Source organism: Diplotaxodon limnothrissa, linkage group LG23 (assembly GCF_057381915.1).
Source record: "Diplotaxodon limnothrissa isolate DT_005_m linkage group LG23, D_limnothrissa_male_GT1.1, whole genome shotgun sequence".
NCBI lineage: Eukaryota > Metazoa > Chordata > Actinopteri > Cichliformes > Cichlidae > Diplotaxodon > Diplotaxodon limnothrissa.
In genome coordinates, this window is record NC_140617.1 from 17369562 (window position 1) to 17393021 (window position 23460).

A 23460-nucleotide genomic window follows, 5' to 3' on the forward strand; every position below is an offset into this window, starting at 1 on the left:
TCTGTGGTTTTCCATTATCTTATCACTACTGGTTTAGTATCTGGCTTCAACATCAGATCCCATCTATATATCGTCATTCAGTGTTGGGAAGGTTACTTTTAAAATGTATTCCATTACAGATTACAAAATACATGCCCCAAAATGTATTCTGTAACGTATTCCGTTACGTTACTCGATGAGAGTAATGTATTCTGAATACTTTGGATTACTTAATATATTATCATGCTGTTTACAACTACGTGAATGTACTATTGCTGTGATTTATTACTGTTACTGAAGGTCCACGGCTCCGAACCGTAGTAAAGGGACCTCTGGCTAATAGGTGGGTTTCATGTCGGGCTCGTAGCCGAAAAATAGCTTTACTTTGTTGTCTGGGTCAACTATGCTTGCAAAAGACAGAGAGCGGCGTTGAAAGGCTGCTCCAACGGAACTTATTGTTTCGGAGGAAAACACGAACACGGTGTACAGTCGAGTCTTAATAGTTTACTTACAACTGGGCTCATCAGGCACTCTTCTTGGCTGCAGTGGTTATTTTTATATTTACATGCTTCCAGCTCCCGTTTCTGCTTGATGACAACTCATACTTTTCCTTTTTCTCCCTCCTCGTGCTCACAGACACATAACGTGTATGGCAGTCCATTCTCCCTGCAACACGGACTACACTGCCCATGATTCTACATTCTTAGAGCTATACCTGTAGCATTCTGCCTGTTAGCTTAGCACAACAACAACAACAACAACAACAAAAAGGCGCTCTCTCACCCAGGAAACACAGAGAGAGAGAGAGCGTCACCCTGTAACCATGGCAACAGCAACGCTGCCACCTGGAACAACAGAACGTAGCTGCCAAACAAAAGCCAAACAGTCCTGACCCGCCACAATATGAAACAGTGAAATACCGCAGTGTAATCCATTTATTTCAACAAAGTAACTGTATTCTAAATACCACCTTTTTAAACGGTAACTGTAACGGAATACAGTTACTCATATTTTGTATTTTAAATACGTAACGGCGGTACATGTATTCTGTTACTCCCCAACACTGTCGTCATTCAACAGTTATTTTTAGCCTTGGAGCCGATGTGGCCGCATGTACAGATTTTCTGTCTGAAAGGCTTCAAAGTTAAAATTTGAAGGTTAACTGTTATTTAATAATATATCTTTGGCACATGTTTTCTTATCTGCCTCTAAATGGGTCTCTGTTCCTGCTTAGGAAACAGCCATAGGTGCTGTTATCATGTTGTTTTTGATTATTTAGAGGTTTTACGTTTAAGAGAAGCTGGAGAGGAGATTATACAAGGCCGAGCATGTGCACAGGAAGACAGAAGAAATTAATCATGTTAAATTATTAACATTGTAAAAATGTTCCTCTGATGGGTTTATGAAAGGTTTTTACCACTTCCCTCAAACCAGTTGACATTTGAATTTTCTTTCTTTCTTAAATTTGTTTAAGCTTTATTTAACAAGGGAGTAGAAAAATAAAAACTCTCAACGAAAGCACATCATTACAAGGACACTTGGACTGGTCAGTAGTTTGAAGCCATTTGACAGACATAGCCTCTGTTTATGTTTTTAAAGAAGACAGTCAATGCGATGCAAAAGGAGGACAATTAAAAAACAAAACAAAAAACAAAATATACTTTCACATAAAACTGAAATCAACTCCACAGGATGATAGTCTCTCAAGTGACTGGAGGAGATGAATCCTCCCCTGTAGTTACCTGGTTGGGAAGTGGATCTAGGGACAGCTGAGGTGCCACCAGGACCAGCAGAAGTGCTGCTAGTCATACTCTGACGTTTCCTGACTGCTGCCATAGCGCCGCGCAATGTATCTGGAGGGAAGCCAACTGCTTTATACCAATTTTGTCATCACAACCGTTAAACTGCACCACAAAAACCCAAAACCTGTATTTAAAAAGCACAATTTCTAAAAGTTGCACAATTACATCCAGTCAGTGTGCTGTCTAATAAGAAAACCATGCAACTGTATCCATGCAGAATCAACGAGAAAAAAAAAATAAACAAGCAACAGAAAACACCAAACAACTACCAGGGAAAATCTGTGATCAAAACACACAAAAGCTACACAGACACACACACACAAATGATACCAATTTCATTTGATGCTCATGCACTGACAAAAAGAACATCACAAACCACCTACAAGTCACCAAAGCACGCACGAAATGGAACTACAAACGGTGAAACACATCATCCAGAAATAAAGAAGCACAGTCAATCAAGAAATAACATCTTTCTCCTTGTACCTTCATAACCAAATGGAGTGGGATCACTCTTTATTTCATGCCTTTTGCTCTTTATGCTAGCAGAGAGGGGACCTGGGCAGAGGAAATAACATGCAACAAGAGAATTAATGAGAAACCAGCATATTAGAAAGACGGTTGCATCATCCCAAATCACCTTTCATCAACCTTTTAAAGCCCCTTTTAGACATTAGGAAGCTGTAATATTATTTTCTGTTAAAAACCATTTTGTCATTTAGACATAGGCCATAAGTGGGCTGAATCATCTTAAGACCATTATGACTTTAATTTTTTTTTAAAGAAAAGAGTCATATTTTCCATGCAGTAATAGGCACCTGGATACAGAGTTTCTAAAGATGAGAGCAATTAGTTGACAAAAAATAATTTTTCCATCTTTCCAGCTATATTTAAAAAAATTATTTTTGCTGGAGAATAAATGAAATGGATGCTTTTCTTCAGGGTTTAATTCATGACCATCAGCATAATTAAACAGAATATAGAACTGATGCTGCAGCTGCTTCATTTAAAACCTGAGAATGCAGGCTACATGGTTACCGGTAGCTTCTGACTCTTATGTAATCTCTCATATGTTGTAACTAAAGTATTTTCTGAATCTTTAATGCTGGCAAACATTATTGTTATGTTTGAATTGTTTTTTTCATCTTTTGTGAGAAATATTTGACCTTTGACCACAAAACATCTATAATTATTGATTCATTGAAAAACAAATCTGCACATACAAAATCAAACTGAAAATGTGTTTTGATTGACGTACTATAAAGCCCCACATGTAATATTGTAATGTGCCTGGTATCATATTTGATACGTGAGTTTCTCCAACCATAATGTATGCAGATGGAAACATGTCTTCTACCCACTGGTGATAATTTGTGCACTGCAGGGAGTAAGCTGGCTTTGAATCCCCCTGACGTGTATGCATGTCCCTAGTTTTTACCAGTAATAGACACAATCAATCATACAATACATACTTTATGTTACTTGGACTTAATGATTAAGAGTTCTACAACTTTTTTTTAGATAAAAACTATATCAAGTAGTTACTGATACAGTACTGTGCAAGAACTCTCTCTCTGAAGTCGCTTAAGCAAGCTTTCTTCTCCTGTTGACTATGTTTTGTTCCATTCTCTGTCAATATGATCCAACAATTGTTTTACCAGTTTGTACAGCGCTTTGGTCAACGTGTCTTGTTTTTAAATGTGCTTATAGATAAACTGACTTGACTTGAATGACAATGTTGCTTCAACAATGTTGAGTTAGAGTTCTGGGGAGTCATAGGCCACGACTGATCGTGTTCTACTGCATGTTCCAGACATTTCTTCTAATACACTGTCAGTGTGTTAGGGATCATTGTGATGCTAAAAAATTAATCACACAACTTCCAGGCGGTTATACAGTGGATCACAATCTGACAGTACCTTTACACATTCATAATTTAATTAATTTTGACAAAATCCCCAAGACCAGTGGCTGAAATGAAAAACCTAAAACCTCTCTTCTGATCTTTGATAAACATATCGACAGCTTATATTTGAAAATTGAATGAATCCCTCCATCAGACCTATTACCTCCGATTTTTAGTTACATTTTTGTAAAATGTTGGAGTACTTCTGCCTTTTTTCCCTGTCTCCCTTCCTGAAAAATGGCTTCTCCACATCCACCCTTCTACTGAGACTATTTCTACTGACAGTTCTTTGAACATTAGATGTATCAACTGAATGGCCAGATGTTTACCTCCTATTTCTTAATGACATGACTTAAATACCTTATTAGGCCTTTCGCTTCATCTTCTCTACTTGTCCCGTTTCCTCAAGTGTGTTGAGGACTCTCTGCACAGGAAGCCCACACACGCCACATTTTTGGCTAATATCTCTTTGGGAATCATGCTGTTGAAATACTATTTCATGCCTGTCACACTGTGTTATCTTTTGCATTTTTCATAGATTCAAATTAAGAAATGGGAACAAATGATGTGTTTTTGTGAAAGGCTGCTTGTAAGAAAATGCCCAAAGATACAATTTAAAGTTGCTTCTTTGTAGACACAACGTTGGCTCATCCCTTCAACTGGGTGTCTTTTTTTTATTCTTGAATGATTCATATGTCAGTGTTAAGCAGCTTTAAAAAAACCCCAAAATATTCCTCTGACACCAGTCAGAGACAGGGACTGAAAATGACTGAAAAAACATCCAAAGAAACTTTGAGGGACCTTAAGAAGGGCTGAAGAACTATTACAAGACCACTTTTAAAAGATAAAAATAAAACCTGGCTCCTTAGAAGCAAAACATAAAGACATGATGTTGAAACACAGCATGGTAACACTAACATCTGTGTAAAAACACTGCCTCAACACCACATTTATTTATTTATTTATTTTTTGCTTCCATATCAGATATCTATCACACCAGAAAAAAGCACAAGTGTTATGAAATACATTAATGATAGCACTGGTCTGTCCAGTGAAGACGTAACAGTGCAGAGTCGTAAAAATAATGTCTCTAAATGGAATTCAGTCTTCATTCATTTTCATTTTTACACCTGTTCTCCTGCTTGTATTTCATGGAAACCACACGTTTATCTTACAAAAATGTTTTAGGCGCTATGAGGGAGTGATGAACAAAATACAGCCCATATGTTCAATTACTCATAATTCACATTTCTCAGTTTTAAATATAAAGCTGCATGCAATTAAAATTACACGGTAGTGCTACAGATTTTCATATCTGTTTCAACAATATCAAGCAATATAGAGTAATATTGTTCCTTGCTTAGCACACAGTGTGGATTAGAATTAAAAATACAGGCCGAAAAGCAACAGCCACGCTCAGACCTCCGCTGAGCACTGTGGCCTGCAGTGCTCTGATCGGTCAGTCTCAGCTGCATGAGGGATAATAAAAGAAATGCAATAAAAAGAGGACAGTGAGACTGAATGGAAATAGTTTTTTTTAAAGTTCAATTTGAATTCTTTTCCTGCCTCTGCCTCCTTGAAAATCAGTGTCTCATCTGTATTCGTAAGAGATATTGCACTTCTATTGCCACTTTTAATGTCACCCTGCGTTCCAAATGTCACCTTATCAAAATTCTTATTTCATTACAGTTGCTTAAAAAAAGTATCTGTACTGAATGCCTGCCCACCTCTCGTCCATCTCTTCTTTCTCTCATTGTGTTTTTAGCAATTCTCTATCAGACACGAATCAAATCTCAAGAGAGGAGAATATGGTGAAGTTGCTGACCAGCTAATTTGCTATTTAGCCAGCAAGCTGATACTAGAAGTGCACTTGTCTCCCAGGGGATGTGCATATGGAAGCTAATTTGGCAAGCTAATGCGCATAATGTATCCATGCTTGTAGCTAACAGAGAAACGTGAGCAAGAACTCTAAAGTGAGCTGTAGATTCAAGTCTGTATGTTGCTGTGGGTCAGAATCACTGTAAGCTTACAGGAGTGATACACATACACGTACTGATCAAACTCATATGTTGCTCTGTATTAGAAATGATTTACTGTTAGCAAAGACACACAAAGAAACTCTGTTTGGCACTCTGTAAATCACACAAAAGACTGGATGTTTAGGCTCTCTCAGATATAATGAGAGGTAAGCTCTAGCCCACCTTTCTCCATAGGTGAAATTATGGGTTAATGTTTAAAACACATCTTTAATTATATATCCTATTTTAGCTGAGTAAACAAAACCCCAAAACAAATTGGCAGGTGTGTGGCAATGCACTATAACCTAGTCACCTGTTTAAAATACAATGAAAAACATTAAAATAACCTCAATACGAAACAAATTTGTCACGGTTTCGATTCACTTGAATTCTCATTGTACAGAAAAGTGGACCCTGGCTCTTTCTTACAATTCCTCTTGGGCAGCTCTTGGCAAGAGGGGTGAAAAACCACTGACTTTTATCAGGAAGAAAACCTCCATCAGAGTCACACTCAGACAGGGTGCCCATCTGCCTCGACTGGTTGGAGGAAAAGAAGTGTGGAGAGAAAATCTCTGCTGAAATCTGTGAAAACATTCAGTTCTCCAAACCTCTCCCTGCATCTGTATTTTTGGAGAATAGGTTTGGTACGGTGGACCAAAGAAAATCAAATCAAATCAAAATCTGGCAATAAAGAAAACAAACAACCGCCATTGTAATGATATTAAAAATGCAAAATGTTCAATTCTTCCTTTTTGATCCAGCCCACAAAACATGTAATTTCTTTTCACTTTAAAATATGTACGATATAGCAATGCATCCTTTTTGTTTGACACTTCACAACTACTTACTGTAATAATTAGAATTCAACCTATTGAGATGCACATCAGTAACAACGCAGCCAATGTGATCAAAATAAGAAAAAGGCTGTAAAGAGCAGGAAGGAACTACAAAGGCTGGTACCTTTTGTGCGCCGTGTAGCGAAGGAGGAGGAGGAAGAGGAAGCAAGAGACGAAGTGAGAGAGAAGCGGCGGGGGACCTCAGCCTCTTTAGCAGCAGGTTCTAAAGCCGGAAAGGGGTCAGGAGGAAAAGAAGAAAGGAAAAAGCACGGGGAGAGAAAGCTTTAGTAACGGGATTTAAAAAGAGGCGAAATGACAAGGAAGAGGAGGATGGACAGCGACTCTGGGCATTAAATAGAATGCAAATCAAAGACAAAGAGAAAGCAGCCTTCACGGTCTTTCTTAGCACTGCCATTTTAATAACCAATCATCTATACATTCTCTAGGAAAGACCATAAAATGCAACTGAGAAAGAAAAATGATTGTTTTGAGAGTTTACTAAGATTTTACTTTCAGAATCTAAGTTTAGACATGCCAATAAAAATTAAATTGGACTGATACAAAAGTCTAAAGTAGAAGGATTCCCTCTTAGTCATCACTAATGAAATAAGTATGATTTTTTTTGTTTTGTTTTACCTGATGCAACATCACTGCAACACAACAGTGGGATAGTTTTCACTAATTTTAAAGAAAGGTTTCTATCAGTCGACGTGTCTGCCGTCTAGTGACTTAAACGTGACTGGAGTTGACCGTCTTTCAAAACTGCTCTCTCATTCCTCCAACTGTGTCATCAGCGTACCCGTGTGGTCATACTGCTGTGAAACAAAACAAGTCTCTTCTTCCATCAGATATGTTTAAACATATTACAATGTCAAGAGGGCTTTGGTACTGTGAGGTGAAATGCCGTGTAATGCTTCACCATATATTTCTGCCCAGCTACTCTTTGTCTTCATCTGTCCATCACCTGCTGTCAAATCATGCCTCTTCGACAGAACTCCATCCCATTCTTTTCTAAATCACAGTTGTTGCAGTGCAAGCAGGGGCCGATGACACAGACATGAACAGATAAAAGCACAGACAGAGGAGTGGATGGAGATGCGGTCTTATTATGTGAGATATGGCAGACACTGCAATGCACGTAGAGAAATCCGTGCAAGAACTACGTGGCATGCACCGGAGCGAAAAGACTTAACTACAAAGGGCAGATGCTGCTGCAGTTCATGATGATGACAATTATCATTACGATCAACATTATCGTGACAGCAATTATAGATAAAAAGAGCAAACAACAGATGATAATGTTGACAAAGATGCCAGTGATGATGATAAAGATGGCGATACAGGTGGATTTAGCGAGCACTCGGCATATTGCTGTTACCTGCGGGAAGAGACCTCCTGTTGGAAAGTCCTTGCAAGGTGAAATGCTTCCTAGCATTAACAGCCGAGTAGCCTGACTGGCTGGCTGAAGCGTCAGCTACGTAGCAAAGCGAGATTAAGCAGAAGTTAGTACATTAGAGAAAGAAGAAGCAGTTTGAGCGTTGCTTGAAAAGAATAAAGTGATGCAAAGGGTTTATATGGCTGTCAAAGTGCTCTAATAGTATTTCTTGTCTTGACTTGAATTGCAGACTTACTAAACACTTGCAGGTTGTTTATGAAGCAAGTATACTGTACCATATGGAGACACATACCTTTTCCCCATAAGTCAACGTTTCATTACGTCAAACTTATACCTTAGAAAATAAAATACTTAAAAGAGATTTTTCCTCTCACATGTGGTAAACTTGAACTACACCACAAGACATATTTGCCAACACTTTTTCAACTGTTTATTCAACAATAATATCAACAGATTAAAATTAATGTACTGTATCCTTGGACTCGGAGTCAATAGTGGCTCGTTTACCAGAATTAACTTCTTGAAAGAATTTGGCATAATTGTCCATCACTTTGTGACATTGGCATGCAGATAATTTTATGCAATCTTCCATGCAAAGCGTGCAGGATATTTAAGGATTTTTCTCACATACACTGCAACTTTCATTCATTATTCTGACTCACTTACGGTTCGACTTTCAGATAACCTTTTTATCATTTGCTGTCAAAGTGTAAAATCATCATTCTGTCCAAGATGCTTTCGATCATGTGAGGCAGTCAAATCTTCTTCCAACTACTGTGCAGATGATGGAAAGCAGAAAAGTCTGTCATAAAAGCAGATTGTTTCCTAAGACTGATATTTAGGAATCTACTATAGATTATTACTATTTGTTATTATCTGTATTTTGTGCTGTTGAAATATGAAATTATGTCATATTAAACATTGAAGTTAAACGGTACAATTGGCCAAAGGAAGCTAAGTGAAAGAGGGACTTAATTCTTCCATCTTAAACCTTGAATGGATCATCTATGTCCAAAGAAGAGAAGCTAATACTACAAGATAAATGACAATAACAATGAAAACATAGACTTACAAAAATGGAGATTTTGATGAAAGTCTTCACTTCACATCTGTTCAATTTTCCCCTCATAGAGGTTTTTTTTTTTTGGAAAACACATAACACATTGAGCCACTTTCCTCAGATAATAACTATGGCTAAAGTTCCCTAACCACAGCCATCAGTCCAGAGAAACTCAATAATTGACATTTTTTTAAGGAATGTGAAAGAGTTTTAGCAAAAAAAGGATTGAGACCCCATCAAAATCTGACATATTTTCATGTAAACGCGAGATGTTTCAGGGTCTTGAAATATTTATAATAACCACACAATAATTTTTACCCTGTAAAATGAAAAGAATATTTCAGTTTCTCCACTGCTTCTAGGTCAGCAGCTATACTGAAGCAGATTAGAAGTCATTGACCATGTTCACTCCTTTGTACATAGACTATGCACTGTATAAAATTGAAGCCTCTGGTTCTGTGGGCCTAAAAGTGCTCGCTGCAACCGTTAATTGCATCTTTTATCTACAGTGTATGCTTTGTAAAAAATGTCATATTTTTGTATGTTGGGGTTTTTTTTGTCCAATGAAGCATTGCTCAGATGATCCATGGATTTAAACAACTCATCAGGGGCTTGTACACATAAAGCCCTATATTCACCTATTAGAAAGATGTATGTGCCTCATGCTTCTAGTGGAACATTTCTTACCAAGTAGCACTTTAAGCATGGGAAACATGGCATCAGAACTAAGTGAAACTGTCAGTAGTCACATTGTTATTCTGAGCAAAGGCTGGCTTTCTCAACGCCAAAGTATGGCTACACTGAGGATTTCTAAGGGAGCAGTGCATGGCTCACACCATCAAAAGATCAATACATCAAGCTTTGTTTACTGAAGACCAGAAAAGCTACTTCATCTTAAATACACAATAAACATGATAAATAAAGCAGGTCGGCAATCAGCAAAAGTCCTGCTAAAAAAAGAAAAAGGATTTACTGATAAATCCAAGACAGAGACTCGAGATTGGTTGTCAGATTTTGCATGTTTGAGTCCATGCTGTCACTCAAACAAAAGAGCTGCTAATACATGACAAATATTGCAATCAAATATTTTATACTGTATTTAGTTTAAAACAAGTGTATATATTCCTGCACCTTCACAATGAGCCTTTCAGCCTGATTAACTGCTCAAGCAAGTCTGCATGATAAAGTGCTAAGTGCTGGTCCGACTACCACGGACCTCAGAGCTCTCAGCCTCATATCTTTGGAACGCTCTCCCACACTGCATTCACAGTATTCTTTGTTTCTATCTTTAAACCATTTCTTAAAACACACCTTGTTAAGATTGTACATTCAGTTTTATTTTGTATTTTTGACTGTTAATTCTGTAAAGGTTTTCTAATTGTCACTGTATGCAGCATTATTATTATTATTATCATTATTATTATGTAGGATAGTGAGCTGGACCCTTATATGGGTTTCAATAAGCAACAGGAGGTAGAGCAGGTCACCTACAAATTGGAAGGTTGGTAGTTTGATCCCAGTCAGCTCCAGTCTGCATTTCACATATCATGGAGCAAGATGCTAACCCCAAGTTGCTCTCCAATGCATCCATCAGAGTATGAATGTGTGAATGTTAGATAGAAAGAACTTACATAGGAAAAGCATAGAAAAAAGTGCTTGTATGACTGGGTGAGGCAAGTTGTATAAAAGCGCTTTGAGCGCTCAGTTAAGAGTAGAAAAGCACTATATAAGAACCAGTGCATGTAGCAAGCCCACTATTAATTACTGTGTGGGATAAGTATGCCCAGCCAACACCACATTTCACATTTCACCTAATCACTGTTTGCCTATACATGCAATTTTTAATGGCACTAAGAAAACACCACACTGGGGATTACTGTAGAGAAGATAAAACCATAGCACATGTTTTGCTGTACTATCAGAAATATGAGAAGCCATGCGATTTAAAACCCTATTTTTTTTTTCACTCCATGGTGCAATAGTTTACACATTTACCTAACAATTAAAACATCTCTAGTTTGAACACAAATCCCTTCAGGGTTGTGTCAGATGCGGCATCTGAAAACGCTACCCTTCTCTCACCCCAACCAGTTGCGGCTGATGGCTGCCCCTCCCTGAGCCTGGTTCTACCGGAGGTTTCTTCCTGTTAAAAGGGAGTTTTTCCTTCCCACTGTTGCCAAAGTGCTTGCTCACAGGGGGTCATGTGATTGTTGGGTTTTTCTCTGTATTATTGTAGGATCTACCTTATAATATAAAGCACCTTGAGGCGACTGTTGTTGGGATTTGGCGCTGTATAAATAAAACTGAATCGAACTGAACCTTTTGGTACTCCTTGTGAGCAGCTAAATGTAGCTTTTTTCATTTTTGTTGGAATTTTTTTAGCAACATTCTGGTCCACACTACATAACAGCTGGTGACGATAAAGTACCGTGACACACGGTACATCACTGCTGTGATTTCTGGGTAATCATTAGTGAAAAGCAGTTCATCAGCACTGAGATGTCACTGCAAAGTGTTTCTGTTTGCTCAGTCTGTCTAGGAAAACTTCATAGCATAAAACTACACTCAGATAACAGTTCAATGCAAAGCATTATCAACAAGAAATAGATGGGATTAGAAGGAATCCAGGACGGAAAACTGAGTAAGAATCAAAGACGAGAAGGAATGTGAGAACTAAGGAGAAGTAAAAGGGATGCACAGAGTGAATTAAAGAGAGATGACTGATGAAAAGTAAATGGCTGGAAGCTGACAGAAGAAGGAATAAACAGCACAAGACAGAAACATAAAGAAGTAGGGGAAAGAGAGAATAGAGCAGGAGGTGACAATGGATGCCAGGAGACAGACAGGTTGGTTTTATAATATGCGGGGCGATTGTGGCTCAAGAGTTGGGTGTTCGTCTTGTAATCGGAAGGTTGCCGGTTCGAGCCCCGGCTTGGACAGTCTCTGTCGTTGTGTCCTTGGGCAAGACACTTCATCTACCGCCTACTGGTGATGGCCAGAGGGGCCGATGGCGCAATATGGCAGCCTCGCCTCTGTCAGTCTGCCCCAGGGCAGCTGTGGCTAAAACTGTAGCTGCCTTCACCAGTGTGTGAGAGTGAATGAATAGTGGAATTGTAAAGCGCTTTGAGGGGTCTCGAAAAGCACTATATAAATGCAATCCATTATTATTATTATTATTATTATAGAGGCCAGCCTCACATTTGAAGGGCGATACCCAAAGCAGCAGCCACTGTCAGCATTCCCTAACCTTTAACTTCCTGCTAGCATTTGGGACTGTGCGAGTGGTAAAGAAAATTCAGTGTGAGAGCATGGCAGGGTGGAGAAAATCCATAAAAAGAAAGCAGAAACAGTGAACACTTACTAAGTTACTGAAACCTACCTTTGAAAAACTGCTGTAGGGCAAACCACACCTTCAGTGGTGTTTTAGGACTTAGGGGATGCTTTTGACATCGGCCCCCACTCACTCCAAGAGTATGTCGACACTATACCAGCTAAATTTGAATTATTCTGTCTATTTGAGGCCTTGTCAGAATCACTCTGATTTTCTTATATCCAGAAGCATAGCTTTCCAAAAACAGTCTCTAGAGGGTTTTAACACTAAAATGTCAGCAATGTCAGACTAAATAACACTAGATCATTTCAAAAGCTGAAGAATGGAGAATGCCTCTCCCACTCAGCTCGGCTAAATGCCAGGAAACACAGGAATGGCTGGCACACTCTCGACTCACCCCCCAAAAAATTCTCTGGAGCTGAAGGGAGGATCCAGAGGTACTCTCGGTATCTGGGAAATCGCAGCTTACGGATTTGAAACACATGCACTTCAGTGAGCAGCACCTTCCTTGCACGAATGTGTTGCCTAGGTCCAGACAAGCCAGACTGTAACGCCAATGCATGACAAAAGTCTTTGTAGAAGCAAGATTTGGCTTTTAGGAGCCAACTTGGTAATGCCTCGAGGGAAAAATGCTGTTTTTTTAGTTTAAAGTCTCTATCTGAATGAATAGAGAGCCAGAACCTTCAATCAGATCTGATAGAAAGAGCTTCAAAAATGTAATGACTTCACCCTATAATGAGGTTTAATAAGCTTTTCTCCACTGTAAGTTCTAGTTTAACCACTAACATGCAACGTTCACAAAGGTTTGGCTCCATTAATGGCTCATCTCATAATGATACAGACTTCTATTCAGGCTTCTTTTACTGCCATGCCACTCTATTATAATGAGAAAGTCCCAGTGGGTCAATGGTTGACACAGCTGTTTTAGAGCAAGAAGGTCCTGAGCTCAAACACAGATATGGCCCTTTTCACGTTGACCAAAAAAAGGCAAGGTTAATACTCGAGTTTTTTTTCACAAGCAATAGAATACCAGGCAGCTAAGAAGAGGGAGCTTACAACACTCCAGGATTTACTCAGGGTTAAGAAGCAGACTAAGGAATAGTGCAACACTTTGGCAGACCACTCTGACAAATGATGTGTCTAATCAACGGTAACTGATTGGCGAAGTGGAAAGAGGTGAGTAGAAAGGCACTCAGCTGACAATACTGGCAGGAGGGTAGGACAGGTAGGAGTGGTATGTCTTAAACGACAGTAGAGTAAGATAGTGTCAAACAAACAGAATGAATGAAGGACAACGTGGGACACCATGACAGTTGTGGCTGGCAACAGATTTCCATCACAAGGATAGCTACTGCTAGACTGCATGCAGATCAACAGTCTTTTCAGCAGCATATTTCACAGCCTTGTAAAATTACTGGACCTTTGCTGCATATTTAAAAGTATAATTTGATATATTGATGTTATGCAGCAAACTTTAGATATTAAAGTAATAAAGGGAAACTGAAAAGACAAGATAAGGCGTGATATAAAGGGCATTGTAGAAAGGCTACAGATAAGAAAGTGATAGATAAATAGATAGCACGGATAAAGGGGTGAGACATGGAAGAACTGATGAAAGACAGAAAAAAGGGGTGTTAAGAGACAAGGTGGCTCCCTGGAATTGGCCATAGGGGATGCTTCCTGTCACCTTAAGTTAGTGTTGGCACACAGACACACAGACACAACTTTGATCAACAACCCTTGCTGATAGACTGCTGATAGCCATACACACTAGAAAGCAGCACAGAGGGCTTTCTCACAGGAGACAGGTACAATTTGAAATTGCACCTGTTATCTTATCCCCTACTGCGGCTGACAGCATTGTATTTGTGTTAGTGCGTGCATCTCTGTGTGAGGAGGCTGTACAGCTTCTCTGTATGCTTTTGACCTAAATGCATGTGGAAAGGTTGTTTTTGGCTAAGAGTCTACATGCAGAAGTACAGCACAGAGATTTAGAGGAGACTATGTGTGCATGAACAGCATGTTAGCATGAGAGGCCATGTGCTGTAACCTTGCCCGTTCTTCCATTTTACAATAACTCCATGGAGACTGCAATCTGAAATCTCAAGGTTCACACATCACCCCATCTACAGTTCATTTTACTCAATTCTGGAAGTAATACGAGATGCTGACTTTTTGGTTAGTTTGGCAAGTGAGCTCTCACCTCTCTTCTGCCTCATATTAGGGCTGGGGTTGGACCTCCTGAAGCCTGACTCTGGGCTTGATGAATCAGAGTGTTTCAGTGCCATCTTCCGCACATTCCTATTGAGAGTAGACAGATCAGTGAGAAACTGAAATAGCTAAGATTTCCACTTGTCATTTCCATCCCTGTTCTGAGAGCAGATTTTTTCAGATTCAGAGAGAAGGTTTCAGATTTTCTGCAACTTGGTCATCATGGTTGCTGATTAATTTCTAATTTGTGTGATTCTCTGTTTCCTCACCTCATAGGGGCCCCATAGATGTTGAGCTGGCTGGCTTCTGTGAATGTAAGAGAAACAGAAAATTACTGATGGTCAAACTGGAGCACCGTGAGGTTTAAAACAAGGATTTGCTGCTGGAATCGCTACCTTTGAGCAAGGCATCTGGCCCCAAACATTGCTCAAAGCTACTTTGCTCATCGGTACGTGAGGGATTTTGACTTGGTTTAGTAAATGAGTAAAATATGATTGGTAAATGGAATAGGAGGAATTGGCTTGGATAGCATTTCCATAAAATATTCTGCTACTCTAAGGTCGCCATTTTCTGTGCCTGTGTTTGTTTTCCCTTTTGAGAAAAAAGCTGCTGAATTCATTAAAACTCTGCTTATTAACGAAATTGCTCAGTTTTGCCATCTTAACTGTTAGAAGCAGTCGATGTTTCCTTCTTCCTGCTGTCCAGAGCAGAGGCAGCATTTCATTATTTTTCTCTTAGCAAATATTTTCTTCGGTACCACACTGTGGATTTTGTATGTCATGCAGGCCTTGAGGTGGCTTCTGTGTCTTGTTTGTAATCCTCCACTGGTGTCTGGTCCTATTGAATCTGTGTCCTGCACTGTACTGAATACATGGCGGCAGAAGAACTACAACAGTACAAGTCCTCTTTACACAAGTCAAGAGATGATATCAGAAAGACCAAACAGAAAAGAACAAGACAGAAGAAGATACAAAACACCATCTAGTTTTCTGAAAAACTATAAAAAATCAAGGTTTCAAGCTTTACTTCCAGTGCCTATCCTTTAGAGCCATGCTGCTGGCATCTTTTACAACTGGAAGCTTTTATTCTATAATTCATGAGTTATTTCAATGCTTAAATTCTCCCAGAATGCTGTGTCAACTCTATAAGCTGCTTTTACTGGACTGATATCCTGAAATCCTGCTCGGGCTCTATAAAGAAAGAAAAATCCAAACACTTAAGTTCCTGGAATGCAGCTTCAGACATCACCTACATCTAATCAACAGACTTCATAAATGCAACGTTAACAATTCTGGCCTGCCACAAGAATCCTGCTCTGAGGCAGGAAGTCTCTAGAGAAGCATCTAGTAACATAACTGTACACAAGAGGTGCTGCCTTGGCCAAATGGATAGCTCACATAAGTGAAATACCAAGCTCTGTGAATGATCTGGCTTGTTACCTCTTATACCAAGCAACCAATGAGCCTGTCGGAGAAGTGCAGACTCAGCATAGCACCGAATATTGTACTCAGCAAAAAGCATCTATTTTTTCATCATGGACAAAGTGATGTTTTATTCATAAAGGCTAGTCATATTGTGCGTAGACAGTCTGAGAAGAGAGCAGCAGCAGCAGCAAGAGTTTAAATGAGGAGTAACACCATGCATATGGCAAAGTTTATAATGTGATGCACACTCCATCCTCCATGTTTATCATTCATCTAGACAAGGGGTCGGCAACCTGCGGCTCTTTAGTCCTTATACTGCGGCTCCACGTGGTTTGGAAAAAAATTATAAGTATTTAACTGAAGTGTATTTCATTTGTGTTAGTTCTTTTTAACTTGTAGTTCTAAATTGGAAGATTATTGTGATCTTGAAATATAAAAATAAAACTATGTTATTATTTTTCATCGCTCAAAATAAGCGTCACACTCACAGAAACCATACCTGCCGAAATGCCGTGCAGACTTTCAACCCCAGGCAGGCCAAGTGGTAAAAACAAACACCGCTCACGCCTCTGCAGGCGCTGTGCGCAGACGGTCAGGAACAGAAGTCCCATTGTCAACATACCACCTGACGATGTTTACATGAACATGCTTTTTTTCTTTATTGGCTACTTTTCACACATGGTTGCTGTAGCCATACAGCCAGCTGTAGTTTTGCAGCTCGCAGCCCGACACACACCAACACAACAGCAGAGAGAGCACAGAATTTAAGCCGGCGAGGCTTGATTGCAGATGTCCACCTCCCCTGCAGCGGCACTGCAGACCACGCCCTGCCACACACATTAACCACGTAAAATAAATGTTTATGCAGATATTTTGCAAATACTTATTTTTCATTTTTTAGCAGCATAGTGCTTTTTTCCAATTATTTTTAATATTCAGATCAAGGCTCCGCTACAGGCTGCAAAATCCCAAAGGTGACATAAGGATGACGGCTCACTACAGTTTTTGTTTCCTTTTTGTTATATTTTTAGTTTAGTTCAAAATGTGTTCATTCCATAAATAAAATGTTATTTTCTCTGTAGCACTTAATGTATTTCATAAGCAAAACACTTTAGTTGTTTATACAAAGCAAAACAGTGTTATCTTTATTTTAGATGTCAAAAAGTATTTGCGGCTCCCAGTGTTTTCTTTTCCATGGAAACTGGGTCCAAATGGCTCTTTGGGTGTTAAAGGTTGCTGACCCCTGATCTAGACGAATATAGGGTAAGATACATACTGAGATAATTCCAGCGGTACAAAAACTTTGTTTAACCATACTTATAATTCGGCTGCCATTTTCTAAAATAAAGACATTCTTTTAATCATTAATCACAGTTGCTTCCAATGAGCCGTTTTGCTAGGACCACTTTAGTTAAAAGACGATTGTTTTCTTCAGAAGCTCAGGAAGTATTAAATATGCACTATACGCAAACGTCAGAAATGGTGTAAAAGGGAGGAGATGGGTACGTTTGACTTGCAAAGTAGGTTGCAGAGACAACAGCAACTGTGTAATAGCTGGTATATGAGATGTGTAATGGGAAGTTTAAAGGCTATGCTTGAACTAACTAATGGGCACATTGGTTGGTGAGATCAGTCAGTCAAGAATTAGCCATCTTTCTACATCTAAAGCACTTTTGGTTCCTTTGTTCGGTTTTTAGGATCATCATCCTGCTAAATACTGTTCCATTAGATGCCACACCATAAGAGACCTAAAAACCTGTGAGATAACACAGTGGTATGACTTGGTCTGTTTGTATAGGCTAACCCCTATATGTTGTGCTTATCGGGATGATTTTTTTCTAAATCAGTCCAAAAAATATCCTCACTTCATTTTTACATTTTTTTTTCTCAACTACAGTCTGACTTTATGATTTTATTGAGCTTAACCCAGGGTTGGCATGGTGTGCTGACATCTCTGAAATAGTGATCATGAAGCCTTTTCATAGTCATTGACCAGAAGACATGCACTCGCCTCCCTTCTTGCTGTGCAGACAGAAAGACATTTTTCTTCACCAAGTAAATGATTTTCCATCACGACTCATCATGTGAAAGACTTGTGTGCCTTGGTCTCCACAGATTATGTTTGCTTGCATGGAACAGCAGTTCAGTTCTACTTCCCTCCTTAAGCAAAATTATTTCTACTCTAAACTCTGCTTAGACTTCACTGAGTAAAGTTGACCAAGTAAGCACGACAATATCATTTATTGTAGAATGTACGCACCAAAATATACAATAAAACCTTTCTGTAGTGCATAAAATCCTTCTTGACCTTGGAAATAGATCAAGGGTGAACTTTTAACTTTCCAGTTTTTAACACAGTGGTCATTGCTAGAGTTCAGTTGTCATGGAAATGACTATGAAAGTACATTTTTGCCCTTTAACTGTTGGAAGAAAGTGCCAGAAAAAGCAGGACCTTGAGTTTAAATAATTTTGTCCTAAGATCCTATTTGCCATTATGTGGCCTGATTTAAATGATTTAAATCAGTCACATTATAATCCAGCCCTTCCTCTTCTCGCTCTCCTATCACATCTATTATCTCTCCTCCTTTTCTCTCAAGCACACAGCTGAGATGACTGCTATGCCTCTTCTCCTTCTCGCCACCCTCCTCTCTTCTAACAATTGCCCCTCCTTCCTTTCATGTTCATCCCTTCAAGCCTGCCTTCATTCCCTCTGAGCTGCCTCTCAACCTCCATCTCCACTCTGAAAATCCCTTTGGACTCTCTCTGCCCATCTCTGTCTCTTTGTCTCTCTCTTCACATCATTCCACCATCTTCCTCTTTTTTTTCTCCCCATCACTTTCCATCTCCTCCCTCCCTTTTTCCTGGACTAATTTCATTCCTTCTCTCTGTCTTTCCTCGCATGGAGTCTGAGGTTTAACTCACAGCGCTGGACCGTCAGAGCCTCCTACAGCCTCTACTCTCCAGGCTTCATGACAGGAATGGTGTGCTATTAGCCAGTCTGCTCACACACAGACACAGGTACACACAGGTTGTCAGCTGGGCAGAGTGTGCAGCTCACATAGTGTGCCTTAGCTGTCAGTCAGGACCACAGAGTAGAACTGTGCAGAACTGACTGGCACAGAAAGGACTGAGGGAGAGAGAGAGGGGTGTGGGTTGCTGTGTGTACGTGTGTTTATGTGGTTTTGTGTTTTCTCATTGTTTGGTGTTGCTTCATATTGATAAAAAATATTTTCAGCACATATTGTTGTCTTGGGGTTTTTATTTTTATTTTTTTGAGTTTATAAAATGTCAGAAAATAGTGCCTAAAGTCAGCTCTTCAAATTATTCTGTCTGAACAAACCACAGAGAGCTTTTTATTTATTTATTTTCAAATTATGTAAAGGAGACAAAAGCATTAAATTCTCACACTTGAGCATCTGGAACTGTAGAATATTTAGTACTTTTGCCAAGAGGATGAATTAATTTGAATAAATCAGCCAGTGAAATTGTTAGATATTAAAGGAGAACCACTAATTTTAGATATATCAGTCAATTTATATCATACATTATATAAAGTGCTATCATAATGTTGCTTGTTTGCTATTAAAAGCAAAAGAGAATACAAAAAATAAAGCATAATTTTTCTGATTTACCCTTTAGGATCAACTTCTCTTGCATCTGTTTCCCACATCCATTCCTGCGTCCACTTTTTCATCACACTTTTATATCAAGTTCTGTTCTGACCACTGAACTAATATGAAAAGTAAGCATCAACTTCTGTGTCAAAACGACCAGACTTTGATGCTGATGATTTTTACTGTTCAAACTATACATGAAAGATCCAACAGCAGTCGGATGATCATGAGATACATCAGATTCTCCCTTGAAGAAAAAACTGGACAGACTATCCAAAGACTATCAACGCAAAAGAACTGTACCACTACTGTAACATAATAGCACATAGCAGACTGAAATCAGGGACTTTTTGCCCACATCAACACAATGTTCACCTACCAGCTGACTTACCCACTACTGCTACTAACTACTTTTTTTTTCTCTTTTCCAAAATATAATTCAGATTGAAGATTGGCCACTTTGCCACACTGGAACAGTTCCAGTGCTCATTTCATGGGCCCACAGGGACAGAAAATGGGCTTCCACAGAATAATCTTACAATAGCTGCTGCTGTCTCGAGGTGTGCTAAAAGGTGACTTTGAAGAGGAGATCAGCCAAATTAAAATGAGGTCAGGATTTTTTGATTTTGATTTAAGAAGTACCAGAACCTAGATTGCAATTTGTATGCTATACAACATTTTTTAGCGGCTCTGGACATGGTTATTTGAGGTTTGATGATATATTAATGTCTTCGATGGAATTCCATCTACTAAGCAATCTAACATGATTAGAAACAAAAAGAAGCGCTCGATAGCAAATAAAAAAACTGATGACATAAATCATTTTTCTGACAGCCTTCATTAATGACACAGTGTGTTAAAAAATGGAGAGCAAGGCAAATATGTTCCTTGAAAAAAAAAAAAGTTAATCAAACCAACAGGTACCCCTATCATAGAAGCCAGTATACAGAACTATAATTGTTCATGTTTTTATAGAGGATTGAACTTCATGCTGACTAAATGATCTGGGTCATTTAGTCAGCATGCAGTGTGAATGTTTGGGACAGCTGTGCTCTACATTCTTCATCAGTTCAGTTCTTCATCATTGTATAAAATCAAAAAACAGCTTGTTGTAAAATTGATATAGAAGCAAGCCACTGCTTGTTTCATGTAAGTCGTATAAAAACAGACAAAATTATATTGCCTGCTTCGAACTACATGTAAGTTTTATGTCAGGTCAGAACCTAAATAAAGGTTTAAAACTACAGAAGACTTAAGTCAAAAACAATGCTTGATCCTTTAAGGACAGTACTCAGCTGTTTGAATACAAGGTGCTGTAGCAGCTAAAGCTTGTCATGGTGTATTAATGCAGTGTACTTGTAGAACGGCTACATGTCACCAAGGCTAACACAGAGGGACAGATAACCATTCACTCTCACATGCACACCTATGGGCAGTTTAGAAACACCAACAAGCATTTCTTTGGACTGTGGGAGGACACGGGGAGAACATGCAAGCTCCACACATCTTCTTGCTTTGATGTGGATTTTCTTTTGATGTCATTTTATATATTTAAGTTCTAATAAATATATTCAAGGTCTGAGTTTCATTCATTCGTTAGAATGTGTGCATCAACGCACGAGGTACCATGAAGACGTTAAAAAAATAACAATGGCACAACAGCAGAATGTGTGAGTGTAAACGTTTTCATGCTAAAACCAAAAAGTTATGATTTAACTAATCTAACAGATGCTAACAGGTGAACTTATCCGAGCAGAGAGGAAACTTCATCCTTCACCTGCTGGGACTGAAGTGTGATCCTGTGAAAGATGAGGTAACACAGACGAACAGAATTATTCTCAGATGAAAAGGTGTGTGTGTGTGTGTACATACCTCTGCATGCTTCCAGCTGGCCTGTAAGAACTTTCCGAATCTCTGACACCCACATATTTTTCACATCCATGGAAGGAGCCTAGGGAGGAATAAATACATACATAGATACACACAAAGATAAATCAAGCACATATGCTGAGTGAGAAACTGATTGGAGAGGTGTGTGGTGCAACACTGCCCCCAAGAGCACACCTTGTGTATCATGGATTTCTTCCAGGAAGAATATTTCACTGAAATTACATCAGGGGGTCACATTAAGCAATAAATTAGACACATTATGCTTTATATGAATTCATTGCCATAAGGATATCATTTTCCAGTTCTTATATGCATGAATGTACAGACTTCTAAAAAGCAGTCACAAACATATTTAGCAGTTTCATAAATACCCTAGCCTCCGTCATTATTATCTACAATGTGTCTGTGAAGGTTCTCAGTCATCCAGGTCATCGTAGTCAAAGGAGCTTGCAAAGAAAAGCGTCTGGACTTCTTTAAGTTGCTTGAAGACGTTTCACCTCTCATCCGAGAAGCTTCTTCAGTTCTAAGGTCAAATAGTGGAGAGTCCCAGATATAAACCTAGTGGGAGTATCCCCCCACAGAGGGACAAAAGGACCCCCTGATGATCCTCTAATCGCCTGAGCCAAGGTGTGAAACTGGGTGTGGGTCCCAATCAGCCAGAGTTTCGGGTGAGTTCATTGTGAAACCTGGCCCCACCTTATCATGCGAATTCCTGAGGTCAGATGGCCCAGGATGTGAGTGGGCGTTAAGGCGTCTGGGAAGGGATCTCAAAACTGGATTATAGATGGAAGATAGCTGGTGTTGTAAACCCCCGCCTCTGTTCAAAGATGGTCGCTCACAGTGGACATAGATGGCTTCTTTCACTCCTCTTTCAAACCATCTGTCCTCTCTGTCTAAAATGTGAACATTGGCATCCTCGAAAGAGTGTCCTTTTTCCTTAAGATGCAGATGGACTGCTGAGTCTTGTCCTGTGGAGGTGGCTCTTCTATGTTGTGCCATGCGCTTGTGAAGTGGCTGTTTGGTCTCTCCAATGTAGAGGTCTGAGCATTCCTCGCTGCACTGTACAGCATACACCACATTGTTAAGTTTGTGTTTTGGCGTTTTGTCTTTCGGGTGAACCAGTTTCTGTCTGAGCGTGTTGCTGGTATTTCAGACCCAGCAACATGAAAGTAACTTCCAAGCTTAGAAAAAAGTCCCGCAACCAGCTGCCAAGAAACTGTTTAGGTTGTGACATGATTAATGGTTTCAGGAAGCAGAAGAAACCAAAAATTGTTGTTTTTATTTACTAAAAGAATGATGGCCTAATACAGTTTAAGAGGACTGAATTTTGAAGGCTCCTGTTGACCGAATAGCTAATAAACAAAAGAAATGTGACAAGAGACCAGAAGTAGATGTTTTTAGTAAAATCAGAAATAAAAAGGTAGAAATGTAGTACTGCTCCAAATAAATAAAGTGAGCTGGGTTCCATCACAGTTTCAGAGGAAAGGGTAAGCTGAATGAATCTGAACATAAAGCAGAAAGGAAAGGTTGCATCAACATACCTGGATGATGTAAACTTCCTCTCTGCCGTTGTACCAAACCTCAAACTTTTTGCTGTCACCTTTGACATTCTCTGTGATCCCCACAGAACTCATCTGAACAGAAACAGGACACAGACACTGAGATTCAGTATGTTAGAGATGAACTCTGTCAAGTGATGCACAGAAAAAAAACTCTTTCATTAGCAGTCACACAATAAATACGCATTTTATATGTTATTCGGCACAACGCTCCCAAAGTATAACAGTCACTTAAGGTGATAATTATTTTCCAGGACATTAACAAACCAGAGTCATAAACTAAAGCCATTAAACGTCTCAGGCTAGCAGTATTCCCAAAGTATTGCCATGCTATAAAGTAATGTGAATAAGCTTTGAGATTCCTATTTAAATACCAACTGTGAATTTATCATAATAACAAGTAGGGGTATACTAATAATAGTGGTAATCATGAG

At 39.2% G+C, this 23460-nt stretch overlaps 1 protein-coding gene across 1 annotated transcript in view; it reads right to left on the bottom strand.

Annotated features, from left to right (window-relative positions):
• Positions 1 to 23460, bottom strand: part of mcf2l2 (MCF.2 cell line derived transforming sequence-like 2) — a 91744-nt gene that overhangs the window by 13333 nt on the left and 54951 nt on the right. Inside the window, exons 24-27 of the mRNA XM_085349024.1 lie at positions 23009 to 23101; positions 21450 to 21528; positions 14809 to 14845; positions 14532 to 14629 (exon numbers count right to left, since the gene is read on the bottom strand). Of these exons, the coding sequence (XP_085205150.1) occupies positions 14532 to 14629; positions 14809 to 14845; positions 21450 to 21528; positions 23009 to 23101 (307 nt within the window). The remainder of the gene's footprint in view (positions 1 to 14531; positions 14630 to 14808; positions 14846 to 21449; positions 21529 to 23008; positions 23102 to 23460) is intronic.